Raw genomic sequence first — 26,472 nt, forward strand, 5'->3', positions numbered from 1 at the left:
AAAAATAAGAAGAAACATATATAAGTCTAAATGCCATAAATTTATGGCAAAATATTTTTATATGTATTTTGGATGTTAAAGTTTGGGCCTTCGTTTTAGGGTTTTCAAACACTTGTCTTTGTTGGAAATGAACCTGCTATCTAAAATCCGAGCTAAATGAGCCCAAGCAACTCATTGAACAAATGCATGCTCAAGTTCACCTCCGCAGGGAAGGACCAAGCAACTCACCGACTCATAAGGCTGTAGAAGACTAATTAAATTTAACCCGAATCAAATTTGAATCGGATGTCACTCTCTTGAATTCGGATGTTGTTCAGTCATAATCAGATCAAAATTGGATAATCTGTTTATTAATCCCATCAAAACTATATATGACACACACAACAAATATATAAAAGACCCTTTCTAAAATTTAATTTAAACTTTTGTGGAATTATGACTCAGTTTCGAAAAAAAGAGTACAAATATATTATAAATACATACAAAAGCATTGTTTTCAAAACTGAACCGGATTGGACAGTTAGACCAGAAAAACGGGAACTGGTCAGGTGATTAGTTTTGGTTTTCTTCAAAACTGTTGATTTTGGTCAGCAAACCACTGACTCGGATGGTTAATCGTTTGAACGGTTTTGACCAATTTTAAATTTTTTTATTTTCTTGTTAGAACGGGCCGATCGTTCGGTTTGAACGGTCGGACCATTTGACCCAATAACTGAACCCCTAACCAATTCGGTCTCCAGATCGATTTTAAAAACCATGTACAAAATAATACAAAATATAAGGTTTTGTACTTTACATATTTGTGTTTGTACTTTTTTTTTTCAAACTGAGACTAAGTGAAATTTAGGATTTAGATAAACTTAATATGTATATATATTATTAATGAATAAAACTTATTTAAAAACCTCAATTAACATTTTAAGTTTTTAAGTTAAATAATTCCTTAAGATAATATCAAACCTTATTAAATTTTAGCAAAAAATTATAGATGAATCTTTGTTTATTCACACTTTAAGCCCAATAAAATTGTGCGTGTAGAATCATCGCCAATTCTTATCGAATCGGATACAGATAATGCCCATATCTAAATTTGATTCAATCCGATCCGTTGAATCATCGTTGACACGGCTTCATTATCCATCGTCCGAACTCCGAAGTAGCCCTCTCTCCTTCCACGAAGGGCAGAAATAAAATTCTAAAGGATCGTCAAACACGTCCTTGGGTCCTTCCACGAAGTTCTCATTTGACGACCGATCGAAACCAATCCACAGAGAGAGTTTCTGTGAGTGTGAGCCGACTACCTATAAAATTGAGAACGTCTACAGAAACTGAGTGAATCATATTTTAATGCATGGTGGGAAATGAGAATTGGGAAAGGACTAAGGAGGGTGAACCACGGGCACGTAGCCAGCAAACAATTCTTTACTCTCAACTAGTTCAAACGATATCATTTTCTGCAGGACTTTGACTCTTCACTTTTATAATAGATAGTTGCTCCTGATTTGGCTTTTCCTTTTTAATGTGTTTGTCCCAGAAGCATGCAAAACTTGATTCTGAATTTCTTCTGAGAGTGAGTCATAGGAATGGCAACGTGTTCCTCACCCTAATTTAGAGATAAATCTCCCTTCCGACCCTGATCTAAAAATTGTCCTATATCCTCGATCCGCAATGGAAATAGGTGTCGGGACTAATCCTCAAATTTATTTTAATTAACAGAATTTTTTGAAATAAATTTACTTAAAATAAAATAAAATTTTAAACACATTTTGATATATAATAAATAATAGTTAATATATATATATATATATATATGGGATTCGGGTCAGAGTAGGGTGAGGGTTTCATTCTCCACCCCTATCCCCAACCCCATCGGGTCAGGGAGGTTGGGTATCCGGAGGGAATGGAGAAAATTGTCATTATAGAGAGAGAGAGAAAAAGAGTAATAAAGTTTATAACATTGATCATTCTAATCTTATCCTGTTTATAAGTCCAAAAAAATCCCATTTACATATAATAAAACAATGTAATATGTAAATTCGTCTAAGTTTCCATTGTAAAATAAATAATATGATTCGAATTCGATTTGATATGCGATGGATCCTTAAAAAGGTTGTCAATCAAATTTGAATTTTATTGAATATTCAAGGGGGTTTTCTACGACGTGTGTTGGTTTTGTTTTTGAAAACCAAAACAACCTTCACATCATTTGCTAATGTAGCAGTTGTTATTGTTTTCAAAAACAAAGACCAACCATGTTGTCAAACACCCTTAAATATTTGAATTTGAACAATTAATTCGAGTGTTAGATCGACTATTACACCCATTATAAATAAAAAATAACCTGTAAAATAATTTGATAAGAAAAAAATAAAGGGTATTTAAGGAATTTTATGTATATATTAATAGGCATATTTCTTATAATGCCCCTATGATTTAATAAATTGACTAACTCTACTCTTATTGTTTATATATTATTTTAAAGTACCCTTAAGTTTTTTGACAATTATCTAAAACCTCCCTTATCATTAATTTTCCGTCACTCAGTTTACATGTGACATCATGTGGCTGATATATTTTAAAAAATTCCTAAAATACTGTCAAACTGTTCCTTGATTTTTCAATATTAATTTAAAGTTCGAATGATAATACAATGGAATTCAAATGATTTCTTGTAGGAATGGGCCTATAGTCCAAGGGCTTCATGCCTTACAAGAGCTATCCCCGACAAGACCCTTTTTTACCTCCAGTTGTCGAAGCCCAAAAACAAAGCTCTTTGTATCATGCAGGCCCTCTATTCTATTTTTTCTCACGAAATTTTGATTGTCTCAATTTTCCAACCAAAAAGAGATGAAAACAGTAAGGTTCTCCATTAGTGCTTAACGAACTATGTCAATTGTCAAGAAATTTAGGAATACTTTAAGATAATATGTAAATAGTAAGGATAAAGTTAGTCAATTTCCTAAACCATAAGGGTACTTTAAAAATTTACCCTAAATTAATTCTATAATAAGTTCAAATATTTATTGGGTCAGGCAATATTCAATATATATTTTATACCTGAATTCAACTGATTACCATATTACAATCATCCAAGTTCAATTTCATTACGTCAAATCTCAAATGATTTTTAGATACCATTTACACCCCTGATTGCCATATCACCAAGAGAAACAAACCACATATCTAAGCTTCATAAGTAAGGGCCTGTTTGGCAAGTCTTTTTTGGGAAGATCTTCTAGTAGTTCTGACAGCCAAAAGACACATTAAGCTTTTGCACGAAGATATAAGCAACAAAGATCTAGTTTGGCGTATACATGTCTTTCCATGTTTTTCCGCGTGAGAATAAAATGCGCAAAGCTTCATTTGGAGCTTCTCAAAATCAGGCCAAAATGGGCTTCTTGCATGTTTTCGACGCTCTAGCTTTTGAAGACTAAATCTTCTGCAACCAAATGAGAATAGACTGAAAATTGGTCTACCTGACTTATAAACAGATGAAAGACTGTACAGAAAAAACGCACAAAACAGGCCCTAAGTTTCCTATCATGAAATGGAGAGGAGCATCATGTTCTTGAACTCCTCGAAATCAATCCTTCCATCCAAATTTGTGTCAAACTTGCCAATGAGTTGCCTGCAATCCCCATAACTCTCCGACCAAAGCCCCAGCCTCGCCAGCAGGCTCTGCAGCTCCTCGCAGGAAATGAACCCGTCATTATTCAGGTCGAACACCTTGAAGGCCTCGACCAAGTCTGTGTCTTCCTCCTCGTCCTCCTCGGCCGGCTTAGATATTGACTGATTGTAGAGGTGTATGAATTCTTGTAAGCCCAGGCTCCTTCCTCCTACAATCTCTTCAAGCTCGTCTAGGCCTATGTGGACACCAACCTTGTCAAGGAACCATGTTAGTTCACCAATGCAAACTCGACCGTCGCCATTGAGGTCCAGTGCCACAAATATTCTCTCCAAGTCTGATTGATGTATGTGAGACATTTTTGGGAAACACAGCACCAAACAGGTGAGAGACGAAATTAATATATATAGAGAAAAAGGTGTGGACTGTGGAGGAATGCATGGAGGTAAGGGTTCTAAATATACCTCGTGAATTGAAGAATAAATTCAATTATAATAATTAATTTTCATGTGGAGAGAATTGATTATTATTGAACTAGTCTGGTCGACGCAGAAAGGTGATGGATATTTCCATGTTGACTAAGGAAAATGTTGAATATTTCCAGCAGAGTTAAATTCGTAATTGTAGCTCTCATCTTTCATGGACTCCCGCAGTCTAATGCCTCATAATGCCTCACAGTACATGCCGATCGATCTGGGAACATCTTCTACGTTAGAATTGTGGGGCGCTGACGTGAATTCATCTAAAATATGAATTGTATAAGAGAAAAAACGATTTGACACACTAACGTAAGAGAACTTTCGTTCCTTTTAAAGAGAAAAGTTCTTTTCCACTAACGTGTATCATCTGGATGTATTGTGGAAAATGCATCAGTTAATCTTGACGATGTGATATAAGATTCCTTTGAAACGTCTGTGTTGGGATCACAATGAAATTAAAGCACTAGAGAGTAATTCACTGCAGGTGGAACACATTTTAATATGGGTGATATTAGAATAAAACTCTATTCTTTGTCTTTGTTGTGGTGTGATTTGAATTTTTTGTGGTTCTCAATTAGGGGTGGATTCGAGCTGAGTTAAGCTAAATAGTACGAGGTTCGAACTCGTTTTGCCAAGGTAGTACAAGGCTCGAGCTAGAACCTTGAATTCGAAGTTGGCTCGAGTCAAAACTTATAAGTTCAAGCTCAATTCAGCTTGAGCTCGATTTGAAAAAAAAAATGTTTTATAAAAATAAAAAATATTTTTTATTTGATATGTAAATAATTAAAAATTAGAATATTTTTATTATATATATTATTTTCTATAATTATAATATAATATATATTTGAGCTCGGCTCACAAGCCAAACTTTATTAGGCTCAAGCTCGGCCTGTTTATTAATCAAGCCTGCAAATTGGGCTCGAATATAGATATATTTATATTTGGCATAAAAAATAATGTGCATGTTTATATTAATTTTGTCAAGGGCCTGACTTATATGTATGTGGGTATCCTATTCTAACACTTTTTGACAAAGGCAAATTGAGAGGCCTCTCAGTTAATTTGTGAGAGGTTGAACATCTGGACGTAGGTATAAGGCCGAATCATGTTAAATTTATTCAGTATGTTCTTGATTTTCTCCATTGTTGTATTAATCTCTTTTGTCTTTATTTGCCTATTAGGCCTTGTTCACTTTTCTGTAAGTTATTTATCCAAGTAAATGCAATTACCTAAATAAGTTTTTACTATGAAACATTTCTCCAGGTGCATTTATCCATGTTCTTTTATTTCCCTCTAGGTGAGAAAGTTATTTACCCACCTAGGGGATGGGTATCACTTACTCGGATAAGTGATAGCTAGGAAAATAAACTTTCCCTGGTCCCCACATAAATCTGAAAAAAGAACATGGGGTTCTTAGTCAAGATGTTAATAAGATGCATTATTAATTAAGGAAAAAATCTATGATACTGGAAAAATATGATACCATAAAGGCTTTGACCAATCAAGACCACTGTAAATTTCCGTCATCATATTAAAAAAAAATAGTTTAATTCATCTTTTGTACATATATGCATCAAATAGCAGAAAATGTTAACAAACTTAAATCTATCTATTTTATATAACTCTTTACGATTTTTATTTTTATATTTATTAAACAAACTGATACAATAGATAATTGTTTTTCTCTAAAAGAAATATTATACATTGCCAAACACTGTTCTAATAAGAAAACAAACCCATGAAATAATATAGATTGGCCATAAAAATGAAGATTTCAACTAGTAATTATATGGTTGTACGTTAAATCCAAATCTCAAACAATCATGTTAAAATGTTATACTTTTTAAAAAGACTTGAACAAAAAATATCATTGGTCCATGACTTTTCCTCCACGATGCAGTGGATGCATCATAGATTTTTGCCTAAAATGAAATAGAAAGCAGATGATTTTTTCAAAATTGTTATTTTACGGTGGTTACATGTAACATGGCCATTAGAAATAATTACTTTATGAAATGTGAAGAGATGGCATTCCTTTTACAAACATTCTTTTTTTTTTTTCTTGATTCGAAGGAAAAAAAAAAAGAAAAATGGCACTTTTTCTTGATTAAAAAATGAGAAAAAAAAAAGATAAAAAGTCATTTCTTTTATTTTACATGCAATCAAACAGGTTTGAGTTGCATGTGCTACTCTTTTGGATGGCCAAGGTTTTGTTGGAATAGTCTTAGGCTGAGTTAGAGTAGTCTTAGACTGCATTTGTCATTTCTTATTTTAAGGATTTATCTTTTTTTTGCTGTTAAAAACTCAGTGTTCATAATTCATAAGGGTAATTTAACTGCAAAAAGGAGATAAGTCCTTAAAATAAGGAATGACAAATGCAACTTTAGAGGCCACGAGTCTTTAGGGGTGAAAATGGATTAAAATCAATATAATTAGATCAAAATTTGATTCATTTATATTTGAATTCAAATGAGATCATGTCCTTCCCATTTATATTGGATTCAAATCGAATTTGGATTGCAATCAGATATTGAATAGTATTAAATATAAATTTTAAGTATATATGTGTATATATATTTAAAATAAGTCAAAATTTATTCCATGAGATTGAGGTATTCAATCCAATTATAAACAGATCGAATTAGGATAGCCCAAAATGGGATTAAGTTCAAATTTGAACATTCTGATACCATTTAATTTGCAGCCCTATGAGTTTATGGAGCCAAGGTGGATCGTATAAATTTCCATTTTTCCTAATTACCACCATTCTCATCTGGGTTCTCCCTCTGCATGATACATTAGTTATATTTACAATGAATACTTTGGCTGTTGGGGCGCGACAGACCGGGCTGAAGATTTTTTTTCTATATAACACGTCAACCCATTCAAACCCCTTTTTATCTTTTTGGTCAAAAAAGTATTGAATGCAATTACCCTTTTGCCCCCACATCCAACATTACGGAATAAGTAGAGTGTTGGACTCCAACAGCCAAAATTTTTTTACGCATCCAACACTATACTTGTCCCAAATTAATTTGTATAATCTCTAATGTGTCACACGGGAATAAGAATCCTGTGGAGTGTGGACGGCCAAAGTTTTCTTGAAATGATGATATAATCCAGATCATTCAAGCAACAACGTGTAAGCGCTTGGGGCTTGCCCCACGAAACCATCCAATCTTTTCCCTTGCGTCAACGGCTGAACTACCATTTGAACCCAAAATTATCTCGTTACAGTTGAGACTTAGTTTTATTTTCTTTCTTTTGGACGTTACTGTTGGAGTTTATTAGTCTGTCTCCATCTTTGTTACACCAGAATTACAAAGAACACTTAACTGGATTTGTCTTTGTGTAACAAGTTGTTGGTCTTTAGCACAGATTTCTGCACTTAACACCTTATATTGAGGCGTAAACAAAGCAATGAAAATTCATCAAATTAAAATAATTCACGGAGTTCTGATTGATCAAATAAGCTCCTCTGGTATCATAATCCATGATCCATTCATTATCACATTTGAGTTTTGACCGATCAAAACCCCCCAATGAACTCTAGAATATCCAGACTTGTGGCTAATAGCCAGGCCCACTGTTTTCAAAACCGGATCGGATCGGATGGTTGGACCGGAAAACTAGGAACTGGTCATCTGATCGGTTCTGTTTTCCTCTAAAATCGTTTTTTCCTCTAAAACCGTTGGTTTTGGTCAGCAAACCGCTGAATCATCCAGTTAACCATTTGAACCTTTCGAAACGTTTTAATCGTTTTCCAATTTTTTAATTTTTTTGTCAGAACAAGTTAGTCGTTCGGGTTGAACGGTCGGACCATCTTGACTGGTTCGGTCACCAGTTCATTTTTAAAAACCATGGCCAGGCCAGTCCGGCTACAAAATTGTATATGCTCCATATCCATGATCCATTCATTATCACCATTAGGCTAAAGAAAATATATATTTAGGGAGCATTCTTTTTTCAGATTTTGAGAGGGGAAAGTTGGTCAATGGGATTTTGGTTTTTATTGACCAAGAATTACATGTTGTTTTTTCAGATTTATGTGGGGACCAGAAAAAATTTATTTTCCTAGGTACCACTTACCTGGGTAAGTGATACCCATCTCGTAAGTGGGCAAATAATTTTTCCACCTAGGGAGAAAGTTGTCAACACTTGAATTAATAATGGATTTTTATGGCTAAAATGATCATTGCCTTATTTACATGAGAAATAAAAGAACATGGGTAAATGCACTTACCCAGGTAAGTATTTCCTAGGAAAATTTCCTAGGAAAAACTTACCCAGGTAACTACATTTACCCAAGTAAGTAACTAACCGAAAAGCAAATAGGGCCTTAAGGGTAAATTGCTAAAATCTCCTCTGAAATTTACACAATTGCAGGTAATTGATAGAAAATAATTGAATTTCAGAAAGAAATTGGAAGGGCTTGGTCTAGTGATTGCAATTATAAAACTTTAGGGAAGGTTTCAGCAACGGGTCGGGCAGAAACTTCAAGGGAGATTTTAGCAATTTACCCTATATTTAGAAAACACAATTTCTTTCTATAAAAAAATATTTAAAAAACATAATCATATCAGGCTGGCGTTGAGCCCAAGCCCAGTCCTCATATAAAGTTTGAAGCCCAATTAGAAAATTGGGAAATTTTTTTCTTTTTTTACTCAATAAAAAACTAATTTATATTAAGAAACCTCAAAACCCAAAAATAATGAAAAAATCTTATTATAGCTTGAAAAAGAAAAGAGAAACAAAGAAAATAACATATTATATTTATTTTTATTATATAAAATATATTTTTTATTATATAACATATTATCAAGTTTGGCTCAAGCTCGGATTAGGCTTTTTTGAGAAAGCCTGAGCCCAGTCTGGAAAAATTTTGGGATTGGCATTTTAGGCTCAAACTTGAGTCTGTAGACCTAAATTCATGTCCAAATCTAATTTAGAACGAGCTAGGCCAAGCTGGCCCATGAACAAGTTTAGTGTTGACTAGATGTGTTTGTTGTCCTTAATGTGTTTTTTTTATTCTTTGGATGGGTTTAGAGAGGATTGTGGCAATGCAGGGTATAAATGGTCACCCTTACTCTACTATGAAAGTTGATTTCTTTAAAAATGTATTTTTTGTTTAGCCCAACAGTGGTACTTTTCTTTCAACTTTCAACCTGACCCATTCCTAATTAATAAGGCCAAAACCAATGTCCTTGCCATCACATCAATAATAATAATAATAATAATAATAATAATAATCTATACTATAGTTACTACTATACAAATAAGCTTGTGAATATTTTTATAATTAAAATGCCCTTATTATTGAATTTTGTTCCTCTGTAATTATAAGAATAGAAAGTGTCGTTTGAACTATCACTAGGCATGATCCCCGTACTTAGTACGGGGCCCTTAATATGGATTATTTTAAATTTTTAAATTTTAAAATTATTTATATTAAAAATTTATGTTAGGTTTTTCATTTGATTTTTTGATAGATTTTTATTTGATTCAAGAGACTTACCATAGATTCACATGTATGTATCATTTTGGTTTTTACATTTTTTTGTTTATTATATTTTTTTATTTGAGGTTCATTATTTATTTAATAATTATATTTATATTTGAATTAAGAAATTGAATTACAAAGATTTAGCTACTGAATGGCCCCATACTAAGTATGGGAAAATTCACTCAAGTTTGATTTCCAACATTTGTATTAATTTTTTAGTCATTTTTATTAAATTTGTATTTAATTTTTTATTGTTTTCATTCATAATTCATTTATTAATTTTTAATCATTTTAAGCTAATTCATTATTTAATAAATTTTTAATAGCTTAAGCACATTTACAAATTTTTAATCTATTTTAGTAATTAATTAATCTTTTTTGTTATTTTAGTAATCAATGAAATATTTACTTAATTAATTATTTAAAGAATACTATTATTTTTAATTAGTGATTTTTATTATTGTTAATATCGCTCTTATTAATAGTGATTATAATTGTAAAGCAAATTAATTTTCAACCGAGTATAATTATTATTTCTTCTATTTGTTAATTATTATTTTTTATTTATGAATAATCATTAATGATTATTATTAATATTATTAATTACTATTTATAAATATTGATTATTAATTAATGTGTACGAAAGAAGTAGTGGGACCCAGTATTCTCAATCGAACTGTTGTCTTCTCAAGCAATGGCTTGTGCAAAACTCGACCACTCATGGCGCATCAACAGCGATGGTATGACCTTCCTGGCCACCGGAGAGCGGAGGGCGTCCATAAATGATCACCGGTGGTCGGTGATCTCATCTAACTTTAAAGAAGAGACCGTGGTCGCCTGTATTTAAAAAAAAAACACCCCGTATCTGGCTTCCTATACACTGGTCGTATGAACTTCCCAGCCACCAGCGACCACCCATAATTGCTCGTGGCCGATGATCTCATCTAAAGTTAAAGAACAACCGGTATTCGTTTGTATTAAAAAAATGGCTCGAATTCTACCTTCTTTTCAGGCATGGATTTGCAATAACAGTAAACAGAGCCGCCGTATTCTACCTTCATATGACCTTCCCGTCCACCGGCGGCAATCCATAACTGATCACCGATGGTCGGCGATCTTATATACATTATAATAGCAGTTGTTGGTCGCCGGTAGTAAAAACAAAAACGTATGGTTTTCTTCTCAGAGGTCCTTGTCTTCTCAGGTCACGATTTGGGCTAAATTTTAACAGAGCCGACTATTGCTACCTGCTATGCCCCTCCTGGCCACCAGCGGTCACACAGAATTTTCTCGGTTCCAGTTTCGATGCAGGGGTGCTGATGAGTTCGTTGGAATAAATGTTTTAACATATATTTTTCATGAGATAGGATTCATGAGACAAAGATTGAGAAAATAGAGTTCAACGTGATAAAATAAATGAAACACAAAATTGAAACATGTTTGCCAAAATTGAAACTCGAAACTCTATACGTATAACATAAAGTGAGATGAAATGTAAAACTAACCTAAGTGGTTGAAGTTAAAAACATCTAAGTAAAAATTCCAATGAAGTGAACTTCTTGTAAGCTCTGAGAAATTACAGATTCGGAGAAGATCGTATGCAAAGACTATGGAGACTGGATTAGAATTTAGAGTTTGAAACTGATAGATTGTGAGTAGATTGAATAAGAATGTAGATTTTTGGATGAGAGTGGGGATGAGTTGGTTGCAACAGAATTTTTGAAATTTGTCTCCTAAAATTAGATTATATTATATCTGAATGGTTGTAGTAGGTTGTGGGCTTTACTAGTAACTTCTCAATAAATTAGATTGAAAACCTTTTTCCTTTAATATATTAGTAATTAAGCACATGCATTGCGTGAGAAAATTTTATTTATATTAATTACTTGAATTTTAGATATATCATAGTTAAGATAGAAATTGAAAATTAACAAAAGTAATAATATGATTAAAGATAAATTTAAATGCATGTAACAAATAACAATTATTATCATTATTATTATTATTATTATTAAATTTTGTATTCCATTTCTATCATAAATAAAAATAACTTTTATTTTAACAATTATTTTTATTTAACATGATGAATATATAACATTAGAAATGTTCTCAAATGTTTTCTACAAAATCTATACATTTTCATTTTTGGTGTTCTATCATTTTTTAAATATTTATTATTCAATTATGACATTATGGGTTTCTTTGAAAAGTTGTCTCATTGACCCACCATCTAGATAAGAAAATAGCTTTGCTTTGTGATTAGTTTTAAATTAGAAAAATTATAGTCAAAGTGGGTTGTACATTTAAAATTAGGCTACAGGTTGGTCCTAAAACCAACAAAACTTTGACAACCGGCTCTACATTTCAAATTATAAAAACCACTGCCATGTTATATAGGCTTATGTGGCCGTTGCCAAAATGGTACTCTTAATCCATGTTGGACACAACAAAAATCTTATACTAAAATTGCCCTTTAATGTTGGGTGATTGGAAAATAAAAAAAAAAGGTTTTAAATTTCTCTTCCAATCTCCCCCCCCCCCCACTCTCTCACACTCACAGTCATCTCTCTCTACTCAATGACTATTTGATTTGAAATTAAATAAAAACGGTTTTCGGTTTCGATATTTACATTTTCTCTATCAGTTTCTCTCGTTCTCTCTATCTCTCTCTACCTATTGATCTCCCTCAATCTCTCTCATTTTTTGTCACAGTCGATCTCTCCTTCTCCCTTAATTTCTATTGTTCTCCCTAAGTTTCTCTCCCACTCCCTCTCTCATTGTTTTTTTTTTACACACTTATACGGTATTATTTAGACAGTATAAGAAAACATGAGACCAACTTAGTATGGTTCAAAAATCATTATACCAATTTGATAAAAATTCACAAGAAATTCTTGGCTATGAAATTTACACCAACTTGATAGAAATTTATAACTTGACTATTTAAGTGGTTGGTCCCTTTAGTTTTTTTTATAATATCTAATTAATATTGTATAAGTTTGTAAGAAAAATAAAAAAAGAATGAGAGAGGGAGTGAGAGAAAGACTGAGGGAGAAGGAGATATTGACTGAGAGGGAGAAGAATGTGAGATATTGAGAGAGAGAGAGAGAGAGAGAGAGAGAGAGAGAGATTTTGATTTGGTTATAGACCAAAGCTGAGAGAGTGGGAGAGACATAGAGAGCAGGAGAGAAACTAAAAACCTATTTATGATATAAGCCTTTTGTTGTGTCCAACATGGATTAAGAATCCAATGTTGGTAATAGCCAGATAAGCCTCCGATGACATGGAGGGGGTTTCTATAATTCGAAATGTAGAGCCAGATGTCAGAGTTTTGTTGGTTTCTAGACCAACTTGCAACCTAATTTTAAATGTACAACCAGTTTAATTTTTGTTTCTCTATGATATTATTTGACCCAAACCACTAACCCACCACCCAAAAAGAAAAATAGTTTGATGTCTACGTTTACATTAAATTTTGTATTATATTTCCATCATTGATAAAATTATTTCTTATCTATAATACTTATTTTTGTTCAATATAATGAATGCATAATATTATAGATTTACCCAATATTTTATTTTTTATAAATATATAACATTAGATATGTGCCCAAATTCTTCTCTATCTTTTTTTTTTTATTTTTGTGATTCTTTTGATTTTCTATTTTTCAAAATTTTATTATTTGATTATGATATCATTCATTTTTAGGTAGATTTTAAATTTGGCATTCCATTTTCATCATTAATAAAAATAATTCTTACATTTTATACTTATTTATTTTAATTTTTTATTATTTAATTATGGTATTATTTATTAATCCATTTGACCTCAAATGGCCAAATTACTTGCCCACCACCGGGAGGGAAGAAAATGGTTTTGTTTCCAAATTAATTTTCAAAATATTTATTTTTATATTATTAAAATTAATATTGTGGATTTCATTACAAGAACTTAATGATGAGAAAAAGTTATCATAAACATAGGATTTAATGAGAGAGAATAGGAAAATATTTTTATTCCCAATTAAATGTTACATTCCATCATCATTAATAAAAATATTTCTTATTTATCATACTTACTATTGTTTAATACGCATGTTAAAAATGTTCATTTTTTTTAATTTCTAATTTTTTTCATTTTATCTATTTTTGAATTTTGGTATTTAATCGTGACAACATGGATTGACCCATTTGACTCAAAATGGTTTAATTTCTTACCACCACCTAGATGAAAACACTATTTTTATCTACATAGATTTTAAAGGCATAAGCTTTTATGTTATTGGAATTATTAATTTATTAAGTATGGTTTTAATTAATAGAAATTAATGATGAGATCTTAAAAAGAAAAAAATGACTTAAATATATGATTCAATGAACATGAATGCAAGTTAATAACTTAAATGTTGGATTTAATGAGAGGAATGGAATTAAATGCATTGAATATCTTAAAATTACCTCTTTTCAACCCATTTAATATTAATAACTGATTACCCTATTTTCCCTCATTTTTATGAATAAATTTAAATATATAGGGGTACATTTTGTATTCAAAAAATTTCTGAAATATTTTTGAGGCCGGGTAAAATACAAAAACCTCCCCTGAAGTTTCTGACAATCATTAAAACCTCTCCTATAGTTTCATTTTAACAAATACCTCCCCTGAACTTTTGAGAAACTCAACAAAAACCTCCCTCCGTCACTATCCCAAACGAAAAACGTTAAATTGATGCACCAATTTTTTTTCAAATATCCATTCTACCCTTTTATAAATTATTTTACATACAAAATTACTGAAGTAATCCCATTTAACTAAAAAAACATATTTCATTAATTTTGTATGTAAAATGATTGAAATGATCATAAAAGAGGTTTTTGTTGAGTTAAAATGGGGTTGTTTCAGTAATTCTGTATGTAAAATAATTTATAAAAGGATAGAATGGGTATTTGGAAAAAATAGTGCATCAATCTAACATATTCCGTTTGAGAAAGTGACGAAAGGGAGGTTTTTGTTGAGTTTCTCAAAAGTTTAGGGGAGGGTATTTGTTAAATTAAACTATAAGGAATGTTTTTATGATTGTCAAAAACTTCAGAGAGGCTTTTGTATTTTACCCGCCATTCTTACTTTTTAAAATAGCATAGATTTGATGTGTAAAACATGTACACATTTTATGGCAATAACAAATGTCATATAGATTTTTTATACGCTATCTACATCAGCTATCTACATCGCATATAAGGATAGTGTCTTAAAAAAAAAGAAGGATAATGAATTAAGTGCCCATTTGGAAGGGCTTTCATGTGGTGTTTTTTTGCAAAATCGGATTTAATCCTCACAAAATTATTCTCACAGCCACTTGGAGCTGTATATTGAGAATATCTTTCCATTAATAAAAACATATAAATAAAGAGATGTTCCCGCAGCTGCAAAAGGCTATAAGCACGGTATGAGGAATGAATCCAATTGTGCCTTTTGCTTTGTGTGGCAGGCTCCACCCAAACAACATATAAGCAAAAATTGTGTGGGTGAGCTTAACTAAATCGGTTGTGGATGAGCTTAAATAGCTCCATACCACAAAAATTCTATTCCTTTTAAACGACTTTCCATTAAAAGCTTTTTCCAAGTAGTATGTAGCTTCTTCAAAGCAGCTTACAACTAATCAAAGCTTCAGCCCTCCCAAATGAGCCCTCAATAAGAACGCCCAATTTTGACCCCAGGGTCCGACTCATCTCTGTTCAATCCACGTTCCAAATCTGCTGACCACAGCACCTTTGCTGGCCACGTTTCTCCAACTACACATCGGGAATATTGGTGATGGATGCTCTCGATGTGCGGCTGGATGAACGTGGCCAGCAACATCAATGTGCTATTGTCAGCAGATGCGAACTCCCCTTTTCTCCAATCTCCATGTCTTAACTCATCCACCACACATTTCTCATTTACTAATTAAGAAAACAATTAAGGATTAGCCCGATAAAACAGAGAAAAAAAAAAAAACCTTTCGGTCTTCTTTCGCTGCGCATGCTCTGAAGTTTCTTCCTTCCCCTCCTTCCTTGCAGTTGCAGAATTGCAGTTTTTTTCAAACTTCAACCTCTTCCATTTCTTCTGTTTCCATTCTCTTTTTCGTACAACTACCGTACAAGCAAATACGTTTGAAATTTCTTAACGATTTCTGAATCTCCTATCGCTATCTTGCTCTCTCTTTATATAATCTCTCATGGAGCAACGATCTGTTCACAGGATTGGAATTGGTTTGATCCACTGATGACTCTTGCAACATGTCCAGCCTCAAGTCTGACGACTTGCAGAGGATATTCAACAAGCTCGACCAGAACGACGATGGCTACGTCAGCCTCGCGGAGATCGCGTGGCTCCTCGACAAGATTGGCGTCCGGACCGGCCCCGAAGAGCTCGAATCAATCGTGGGGCAGGAGAGACTTGACCTGCAGGAATTCATGTTCTTCTACGAGAAGATAGCCGACCGGTGCGAGGTGGAGGCTGACGACGTGGGGCGGGGTGAGGAGAGCGATCTGCTCGAGGCTTTCAAGGTTTTCGACCTGAACAACGATGGGTTCATCTCTTCTGAGGAGCTTCAGTGTGTGTTGTCCAGACTGGGGCTCTGGGAAGATAAGAGCGGATACAATTGTCGGAGCATGATTCGTGAATTTGACATCAACTCAGATGGGCTTCTCGATTTTGAGGAGTTTAAGCGAATGATGTTGCTTGCAATTCCTTGAGCCTTCTCTGTTGCGAACCCCCATCTCCATTGTTGGACGATTCAAAGATATTTGTCAACGCAAGATTTCTGTTTTATCTCACAGACTTTTTTTTTTTGTATTCATTCATATGACAATGGAATCTTGCTTTGCCAATATTAGAATCTTTTTTCTGGTTTTGCTTTTCAAATTTTAACAATAACCGCAGAGGCTTACGTATCGATTCCTGTAATACCCGAAATGCATCATAGTCTCATAGATACCTGAAAACTGAAAACCAGTCAACCGGCATCAACTTCATAATAGTGATAATCAAACGTATACGTTAAACCGAAGAAAGTTTTAGTTATACTTCTGGGGAAACGGAATGATGTAGCGCGATCTAGCTGCTCCCTATTGGAGGTGATTTAGCTTTCAGTCAGACGACGGACTAGATTGATCTGCAAGAGGACGATCGGAGAACTTGGGGTGATTAATCCGGCGAGATCGCTCCGATACTTAAATTAGTACTTGTTGCGAGCTGAAATAGCTTAAGAATGTAGAGAGCTAGAGAGCAGAGAAATCACGCGTACCTTATGCCCTCGGGGTCGGAGCCTTTATATAGCTGAGTCCTCATGGGTTTCGCGGATCAGTTCTAGGATATTAGTCACGATGAGATCCGCCTCTTCGTTAATTAAGGGATAACGTTGTCAACTGATAAGGCTTATCAATTCCGTCCGAATTGGAAGGGGAGGAGATAATGCTAGCTGTTACGTAGAGTGATCCCGGGCGGTTCGGAATCCGTTGGAGGGATTTCCGGGGTCACCACGTGGTAGATCGGAGTTGGTATCCCCAAGCTGATGCTTTTAGGTTCCGAACTGAGTTGAATGCCGAAGTGGTTTGGGATCGAAGTGATCTGTTGTGATATGGTATCAAGGTGATCTCGTCCGAGGTGTCCCAAGGTCACCTTATCCCCAGGTGGTTGAACATCCGAGCTCGGTCTTACTGCAAACTGGTCGTGTTAGGTTGAGTTGTCGTCTCTTGGTCAGGTCGTGTCCACGTGTCCCCTCCTTACTAGGTCGGGCCAAATCACCCTTCATCAATTGCCCCCCACTCCTCGAGCCAGGTGTCTTAACCCGGTGCAGGGAGTTCAGGATGAGTCCAAGTGGATTTGGCCCGAGGTCCAGGCAGCTTGTCGGGTGAATCGCTGGTTGGACCTGTTCGGATGCCCGGCTCAACCAGGATAGCCCAGGTCGAGTCTAGTTTACGCGCGGACGTCACACGATCTATAAACTTCACAGACGTCAAAAAATGCGCTAAACCGATTTCAACCTCGGGGATCGCGCAGCCAGTTTTCCTAGGAGCCGTTGGATTGCTTCGATCTCGATCGTTGATTTTCGGGCATAGCAGCTATAAATAGGGGGCCCGAGACTCATTTGTTTCGCCATAAATTCACTAGCCTTCGATCTGAGGTCGCATTCAAGTTCCTTAGCTCGGTTCTTCCAGTTCGGTGTCTTCTTTCAGTTCGGTCTCTCCTTGGTGAGTCTTCCCTAGCTCTCCTTTCTAATTCAGTTGTCATTTTCATGTTTAGTTTTAGCTTTGATAGTCTATTAGATGAGAGCGGTGAATCCGTTGGGGCCGAGGTGGGTACCTCGGCTCAAGTCGTAGATCACCTTACCGAAGAAGCTACTTTGGGTCAAGAAGCGGTCCACGATCCTCTTGAGGTGGAATCACCTCGGGAGGCGCAAGAGGCCTCCAGCGTCCACCTCGCACCGAGGTCGACAGCCAGATAACTTTGGCCCATCAACGATGACAGCGGACAGGCTCCAGGCCTTAGTAGCTCGGTATAGGCTTTCGAGCGACCTTGTCTATAGTCTTCCGATAGGTAACTTTCCCTGGGAGCACGATCACGACGAGATCGTGATCTTCGAGGAGCAACTTGCAGCTAGTTTTTGTCTTCCACTTCACCCCCTGATTATCGAAGTTATTAAACTCTTCAACATTACCATACATCAGTTGCACCAGAACTCCATCCGCAACATAGTAGGAACCATCTCGCTTTTCCACGACTATAACCTGCCCCTTGATCTTGATATTTTTTCTTCCATCCATTCAATAAAGAAGAACTCCTCCTGTGTTCTACCAGAGCACAAATGGACTTACTACTTGTCCCCACGTCCGGGCTACAAGCTCTTACACGAACTCCCAAACAAGGTCTTGGCCTGGAAAAGGGGCTACTTTTTGGTCCGTAACACTGAGGGGTGGCCTTTCCCGACCCACTAGAGGGTGGCCATCCAAGATCCCGGTGTTAGGCTGGACTTGAAGATAAGGGAAGTGCTCCAATCCTAGGCGGAGCTCGGTCTCAAGTTCGCGGGTTATGTGACCGAAGAGAAGCTCGTGCAGGCCGGTCTGTCTTAGTAGGCCGTTACTTTTGTGTTGCCTTTGTTTTATTTTGATACTGTTTCTGACGCTTTTCTTTTGTTACAGCAACCATGAAACTCCCTGCGAATGAACTCCTTGGAAGAATGAAGGGGAAGAAGAAGCGAGCTTCCAAAAGATCTCGCGTCGAGTCTCCGCAGGCTTCTGTCCCTGAGCCCGAGCAGCCATCCGCTACACAACCTCCAGTGATCGATCTGGTCGAGGAGGAAACAGGAAAGGTCTCCCCCCTCCACGTGCACGCGCCCGAAGAGGCATCTTTGGAGCTCGCCCCTGTGGCTGCCACATCTTCGGGCAGCGAGGAGGCAACTTGGAGCATCATGACTCCAAAGTACAACCTTCTCAAGAGCAAGAGCATGGTATACGCCGAGGAGGTCCCCAACTGGGCAGAGTTGTCGGCCGCTCAGCTCGGAGCTCAACCGGCTACCCATTGTATGGTGGTAAGTTCTGTCCTTACACCTTCAATTATGTAGGGAACTTTTCTTGTACTAACTACTGTTCTTCTCTTGGCAGGTGAACTCCGCTGTACATGCTCTGATGTACCAGTCCGAACTACACTTGAAGCGGGCTCTTGCCGCTGAGGCCTCGTCTCGTAAGGCTCACAATGAACTAAACCTGGCCTGCAATGAAAATAGCCAACTGAAGAAGGATGTGTGAGCTCAGAAAGAGCTGATTACACTGTTGATGTCTGAGAAGGACGAGCTCGCGGGGCAGAATGCGGCATTAAGGCGGGAGGTAGAAAACTTTAAGGCCCTTGTGAAGGAGCGAACTGAGATACTCCTTTAGGTAGTGGAGGAGACCAAAACCAAGGCCGTAGAGGAATATAAAACCTCGGAGGAGTTCCATGGAGAGCTAATTGAGGCGGGGACGTAAGGCTATAGCAAGGGCTTCAAGCTCAGTAGATGGCTAACCCAGCGCGAATTCCCGCAGCTCGACCTGAGTGCAATCACCACTTCGAGAGTCACAAATGAGATGGCTGTGAGGCTGCCGAAGATCTGGACTCTGAGGCAGAAAGTGACAGTGAGCTGCTCGGTGGCATGGAAGAGGTCGGAGTTGACGAGAGTGTGGACCCCCCTGTTGACGCCTCGGGCAAGGACGAAGAGCATCCAGATGAATAGATTCCCTTATCTTTCCTATGTATACCCTAGGTCTTCGAGCTCGGTCTGTAGTGAACTCTTTTTTTTATTTTTTTTGTACCGAACTCTTATATTAATGGAATACACTTTTGACTTAAGTCTTTTTTGTTCAAAACTGTTCCAAGTGCAAACTCCCTAATTGGCGAATTAACCGAATAGGAGTAGATATAGGTTACCCCGAACTGCCGAGCTACTGAGCTGGGCAACAAGTAAGGGTAACTGAATATAGAATCTTCTTAAGTGGTTACCCCGAACAGTCGAGCTACCGAGCTGGACTACTAATAGGGGTAACTTCATATAATGTATGCCGAGGTGAGCGGACATTGTAGGGTATATACCCGACCTATCTGTGCACGGGCTACTCAGATGTCAGTTGTCCCTTAGAGCTAGCGGGTTCAACCTGTTATTATACGCCGAACTGGGCTAGACGTCATAGGGTTTATACCCGAACTGTCTATGCCTTAGGCGTGGGGGATGATTTGCCTATGCCAAAGAGGCAACTAGGACTTGTCTGCCCATGCCGAGGAGGCGACTGGGACTTATCTGCCCATGCCAAGGAGGCGATTGGGACTTATCTGCCCATGCCGAGGAGGCGACTGGGAGTATGACTCTGTTGGTGACTTTCGCTTACCCGTTTGCCTGGGGGTGTGCCATCGAGGTAAAGTTTTGTTGTATCCCTATCTCGGCACACTAATTTTGAAACTTGATGTCTTCGAACTGCTTTCCATTGTCGGAGATGAGTACTCGAGGTAGCCTGAAGCAACATACTATATTCCTCCAAAAGAAATTTTGTATGTTGCAGGCTATGATCGTTGTTAGGGGTTCCGCTTCCACCCACTTCGTGAAGTAATCCACTGCTACCATCAGGAATCTCCTCTGTCCTGTCGCTGGCGGGAACGGGCTAAGAATTCGATCCCTCACTATGCGAAGGGCCACGGGCTGGTGAGATATTTGAGGTCGTAGCAGATCGGTGATGGATGTTGGCATGACTCTGACACTTATCGCACTTCTTGACGAGCTCGAGTGCGTCTGCCTTTATTGTGGGCCAATAGTACCCTTACCGCACTGCCTTCTGAGCGAGAGCCCTGCCCCCCAGGTGTCCACCACACAAGTCCTCATGAGTGTCACGGAGAACAAGTTCAGCCTCTGAGGGTCGCAAGCAGCGCAAGTAGGGGAGCATGGAAGATCTTCGGTACAGTTGTCCGTCTATAATGACGTATTTAACTGATTGGCGCTCTACCCTTCAGGCCGAATTGCAATCAGCAGGGAGGGTCCCGTGAAGCAGACAGCTCGTGAGTGGGTTAATCTAGCTCGGCTCTACGTGCACTATAGGAGTGACCTCTCCTGCCCCCCCAAGACTGCTAGACCGAGGCAGGTCCTCTATGTACATTGTCCTCATTGTGTTACTGCTTGTGCTGGCTAACCGGGACAAGGCGTCGGCCTCAGCGTTCTCGGATCTCGGGATCTTCCTGATGAAATACGATAGGAAGCCGCGTAGAACTTCTCTGACCTTGGCCAAATAAGCAGCCATGGTGGGGTCGCATGCTTCATACTCGTCGTTGATCTGGTTGACCACGAGCTGGGAGTCACTGCAGATGATGAGATGTTTAGCCTTTACTCCTTTCACTAAGGCGAGCCCGGCTATTAACGCCTCGTACTCTGCTTCGTTGTTGGATGCGGTGAATCCAAACCGGAGCGTGTATTCCAGTTTTACCCCGCTTGGACCGTACAAAATTATGTCCGCTTTGCTTCCTTTTTGGTTGGATGAGCCATCAACATGGAGGATCCAGGGCTCCTCATCTCAGGTCGGACTTTCTCGAACTGAGATTGGTGCCGCACTAGTTGATGCTTCATCCATGTGCCCGAGCTCGGCCAGTTCGGGGGTTGCGATGCTGAACGTGCATTCTGCTACGAAATCGGCTAACGCTTGGGCCTTAATCATCATCCGAGGTTCGTATCGGATGTCGTACTCGCTGAGTTCGATGGCCCATTTCGTCAGTCTGCCAAACACCTCGGGTAAGGCTTGAGCAGGATTTGCCTCAGAGGCTTGTTGGTGAGGACGACGACGGTGTGGGCTTGGAAGTAGGGTCGAAGCTTCTGAGCTGTTGTGACTAGTGCGTACACTAGTTTCTCGATCTCTGGGTACCTTGTTTCAGCATCCTGCAAAACCTTGCTGACATAGTAGATGGGTCGTTGGGTCTGATCTACCTCTTTTATTTACCGAGCTGACTACCTCATCGCTCGCGGATAGGTACAACTTTAAAACTTCTTCCTCCTCGGGTCGGGTCAGAACCGGGATACTAACTAGGTACCTTTTCAGCTCGTCGAAGGCGAGCTGACATTCTATGGTCCATTCGAAGTCCTTGCTTTTCTTTATGGCCTTAAAGAAAGGCAGGCAGCGATCTGCCAACTTGGACATGAAGCGGTTCAGAGCGGCTATCCTGCCGTTCAGTCTCTGAACCTCCTTAATTTTACGGGGTGGTCTCATATCTAAGATGGCCTTTATTTTCTCGGGGTTGGCTATGTAGCCCAGGAACTTACTCGAGGTGACACCGAAGACGCACTTATTGGGGTTTAATTTCATGTTAAATTTACGCAAAATTTCAAAGACACTTTGCAAATCATTTAATAAAAAAATTGAAAGTTAGGTCTTAACGACCATGTCATCTACATAGCATTCAATTTTATTGCCGATTAACGACTCAAAAGTTCTATTTACAAGCCTTTGAAAGGTCGCCCCGACATTCTTTAGTTCGATGGGCATAACCTTATAACAATATAGTCCTAGCTCGGTTATGAAGGCCGTTTTTTTTCATCAGCAGGGTCCATTCTAATCTGCTTGTATCCCGAGTACGCATCCATAAAGCTCAACAACTCATGCCCTGAGGTCGCATCCACTAGGCGGTTGATCTTGGGCTACCGGAAACAATCCTTTGAGCAGGCTCGATTCAGGTCGGTATAATCGACGCACATGCGCCAATTACCGTTGGCCTTTTTTACCAGAACAGGGTTAGATACCCAGCTCGGGTAATGGACCTCCCTGATGAAATCGGCTGCTAAAAGTTTCTTGACTTCCTCGTCGACTATCCTCCAGCGCTCCGGGGCGAGGTTGCATTTTTTCTATCTAACGGGCCTGACTGAGGGATCATTGTTTAGCTTATGAGTTAGGACTTTGGAATCTATACCGGGCATTTTTGCCGCAGACCATGCAAATACATCTAAATTTTTAAATAAAAAACTTGCTAGCTAAGAGCGGAGCGGTTCCTTGATCGAAGCACCGATCTGGAGAGTCTTAGTTGGATTTTTTGTTGAGATCGGGATGTGAACCGTCTCTTCAGTTGGTGTAGCTCGTTCCTCGGGATACTCCACAGGTCGCTCGAGCTCGATATCAGCCGCTAGCTTGGCTTTCCCCTTGAGGACGGCGACGTAGCATTTGCAAGACTCAAGTTGGTCGCTTTGCACAACCCCTACTCCATAGTCCGTGGGGAACTTCATCGCCAAGTAGTAGGTGGATACCATTGCACGTTGGGCGTACGTAATGGGCCGACCTACTATGGCGTTGTACAGGGATGGAGTCACAACCACTAGGAAAGTGTGCTTGAACCTTACAATGTTGGGCCACGTGTTGACCTCTACAAGTACTGAGACTCGCCCTACCGGTCTGACCTCTTCGCTGTTGAAGCCTACCAAGGGTGTATCTATCGGTTTGGGATCGCTTTCTTGGAGCTGGAGCTTGTCATAGGCGTCCTTGAACAAAATATCGGCCGAACTGCCCGAATCCACTAGGACGCGCTTGACTTCAAAGTCATTTATTCTCAGGTTTATTACCAGGGTATCATCGTTAGGATATTGGATCGTACGTGCATCATCTTCTGTGAAGTAGATGGGATCTTTGAGCCTGGGTCGCTTCGGTGGGTTTTGCTCCTCATTCTCTAGTTAGCGAACCGAAGCTCGACCTGCTGCCGAGGTGCAGCCCACGATAATGGATCCGCCAGTAATCATGTTGATTATTCCGCGGATCGACCTTTCTTCTGGTAACTTTCTTGGCGGGTGCTCACTCTGTCTGCAACTGGATTCGGGAGCATTTCTTCTTTGCTCCCCCTGCCGGTCTGTTTGGTGGTCAGCTTGATTCCTGTCTTCTTTTTGTATGAAATTTTTTAGATAACCGCAACGGATGAGCTCATCAATCTTGTCGTAGAGGTTTCTGCAATTTTCTGTACTATGTCCATGGTCTTTGTGGAAGTGACCATAGATATTTTTGTTTATTGGTGGCGAGATCTCCCCTCAACCGAGGTTGCCACTTCATGTAGGAGGAGTTTTTGATCGCCATAAGAATTTCTCCTCGCTTCGCATTGAGGGGTGTGTAGCTCATCCTTTCAACCGACGGAGTTCGGGAACGCCGACATGACTTATGAGATCACGAGGGAGATTGGCTTCCGGACTTGTTTCCTCCCCTGGTCGGGACTTGCTTTTTCTTTGTTTATTGTCGCCATTACTTGTGTTGTCACCTTCTCTTTTTCTCTTTTCTACTGGATTTTCAGTCTTCTGGTTCATTTCTTCCTCAGTCCCGATGAACTGGTCAGCGAGTTTGAGAAATTCGGTAATGTTTTTAGGCTTATTGGCCACTACGTGCCACTTGAATTCCCTGTGGGTAATACCTTTCTTCGCTGCTGTGAGCCTCATAGTTGGATCTAGATCGGGGATCTGTAAGCAGGTGTCAATGAAGCGTTTAATATAGCTTTTGATAGACTCCCTTTCTCTTTGGACTACATTGAGGAGGCTTTCTTGGGACCTCGGGCACTTCTTGTTGGTAATGAAGTGCGAGGTGAACATCTCTACGAACTGCGCCCAACTTCTGATTGTTCCTGGCGCGAGGTTCCGGTACCATATGCGAGCTACTCCTTTAAACATGGTGGAGAAGGCTATGCACATGCAGGACTCGTCAGCCCCAGCTAGGTGCATCTGGGACTGGAAAGAGTCCACATGACCATTTGGATCGAAGGATCCATCATACTTGTCGAGTGGCGACATTTTAAAGTCATTTGGCATCGGGGTCGCCAGGAGCTCGGAGGACAGAGGGGATGACCTGGAGAGGAAGGGAGCGATTTTTGTAGCTGCTAAGCTCGCCTCCTCTTTACCCTTTACTTACTCTAGCTGGCTGGGCTTGGCGAGCTGACTATTCTGAGCTGTGGTTCTGCGTGCCTTGCGACGCTTTCGCTGCTGCTTCTTGATCGGCTCTGCATTGGTGTTGTTGACCTCTGTGTGGTCGGGAACTGTTCTAACGCGGAGTGGCTCTGGATGCTGAGGATTACTGCCATGGACGGAAGGGCCTTGCCTTGAGTTCGCGGCCAGAACCCCAAACCGGTTTCCCGCGAGCGAACCTTCTTGATGCGAGGGCCAAGGTAAGATAGCTTTGGCGGGCTGAGTATCTCCTGATCTGCTTCCACCGTTGCCCTGTGAAGCGGGCAGAGTGACCTGTCCATCCCTCCTACCACGGGGTGAGACCTGGCTCCCCAAAGGAGGTGAAACTTGGGGAGTCTCACCTCGGCAGGAGGAGCGAGTGTTCTGCAGACGAAGCTGATGCGGCTGTACTGTTGGGTGTCGGGGTGGGACTGGCTGCTGATTTTGCTGCAACGGAGGGAATTGTTGCTGGTAGAACTGATGGAAGACTTGTTACTGATAGTGTTGGAATTGCTGGACCTGTTGCATTTGGACCTGAATGGCCCGCACACGCCCGCACACAGTGTATCGTGTCATCGAACTGGGCTTGCCTAACTCCAAGGGAACCATAGACGGTTCAGCGAAGGTCATGCCAACTACAGGAGGGAGTGACACATTTACCTGTGCAGTCGCTTGGGTCATGGTCAGCGTTGGGACCCCAGCCGCAGTAAGTGGTATGGTGAACTGACGGATGCAGACAGACGGGAACTGAGGCAGCCCCCCGGAGATGTTCATTTCAGTGTTTTGTCCGGCATTGCTAGATAATGCCATGGATTCGAGTTTGTTACTGATGGTGGAAAAGGCTTTCTGTAGCGTTTCCCATAGACGACGTCAAATGATGTAGCGCGATCTAGCTGCTCCCTGCTGGAGGTGACTTGGCTTCCAGTCAGACGATGGACTAGGTTGATCTGCAAGAGGACGATCAGAGAACTCGGGGTGACTAGCCCGGTGAGGTCGCTCTGATGCTTAAGTTAGTACTTGTTGCGAGCTGAAATAACTTAAGAATGTAGAGAGCTAGAGAGTAGAGAAATCACACGTACCTTATGCCCTCGGGGTTGGAGCCTTTATATAGCTGAGTCCTTGCGGGTTTCGCGGATCAGTTTTGGGATATTCGTCATGATGAGATCCGCCTCTTCGTTAATTAAAGGGATAACGTTGTCAACTGATAAGGCTAATCAATTCCGCCCGAATCGGGCGGGGAGGAGATAATGCTAGCTGTTATGCGAAGTGATCCCGGGCGGTTCGAAATCCGTTGGAGGGATTTCCGAGGTCACCACGTGGTAGACCGGAGTTGGTATCCCCGAGCTGATGCTTTTAGGTTCTGAACTGAGTTGAATGCCGAAGTGCTTTGGGATCGAAGTGATCTGTTGTGATCTG

The 26,472-nt window shown here is 39.3% G+C and overlaps 2 protein-coding genes and 1 pseudogene across 2 annotated transcripts; 2 read left to right on the plus strand and 1 right to left on the minus strand.

Annotated features, from left to right (window-relative positions):
• Positions 1-3,540: 3,540 nt before the first annotated feature.
• Positions 3,541-3,984, minus strand: LOC104606774 (putative calcium-binding protein CML44 pseudogene; annotated as a pseudogene).
• An 11,268-nt stretch (positions 3,985-15,252) lies between these two features.
• On the plus strand, positions 15,253-16,480 carry LOC104606685 (putative calcium-binding protein CML44). The gene has a single exon (XM_010272010.3). It carries the CDS (start codon positions 15,887-15,889, stop codon positions 16,343-16,345), a length of 459 nt encoding a protein of 152 aa, XP_010270312.1. The 5' UTR covers positions 15,253-15,886; the 3' UTR covers positions 16,346-16,480.
• Positions 16,481-16,610: 130 nt separating this feature from the next.
• On the plus strand, positions 16,611-19,935 carry LOC148791433 (uncharacterized). The gene is made up of 2 exons (XM_088887253.1): positions 16,611-19,179; positions 19,253-19,935. Exons 1-2 carry the CDS (start codon positions 18,796-18,798, stop codon positions 19,394-19,396), a joined length of 528 nt encoding a protein of 175 aa, XP_088743379.1. The 5' UTR covers positions 16,611-18,795; the 3' UTR covers positions 19,397-19,935.
• The last annotated feature ends 6,537 nt before the right edge of the window (positions 19,936-26,472 follow it).

This window comes from Nelumbo nucifera, chromosome 5 (assembly GCF_055504915.1).
Source record: "Nelumbo nucifera cultivar China Antique chromosome 5, China Antique-T2T, whole genome shotgun sequence".
Taxonomy (NCBI): Eukaryota; Viridiplantae; Streptophyta; class Magnoliopsida; order Proteales; family Nelumbonaceae; genus Nelumbo; species Nelumbo nucifera.

What these genes read in the sequence shown, in the direction of transcription:
- LOC104606685 (XM_010272010.3), top strand. Translation starts at nt 15,887, where the DNA reads ATGTCCAGCCTCAAGTCTGACGACTTGCAGAGGATATTCAACAAGCTC.
- LOC148791433 (XM_088887253.1), top strand. Translation starts at nt 18,796, where the DNA reads ATGAAACTCCCTGCGAATGAACTCCTTGGAAGAATGAAGGGGAAGAAG. An exon ending in CGGCTACCCATTGTATGGTG is followed by an intron (nt 19,180 to 19,252) that starts GTAAGTTCTGTC and finishes TTCTCTTGGCAG; the next exon opens with GTGAACTCCGCTGTACATGC.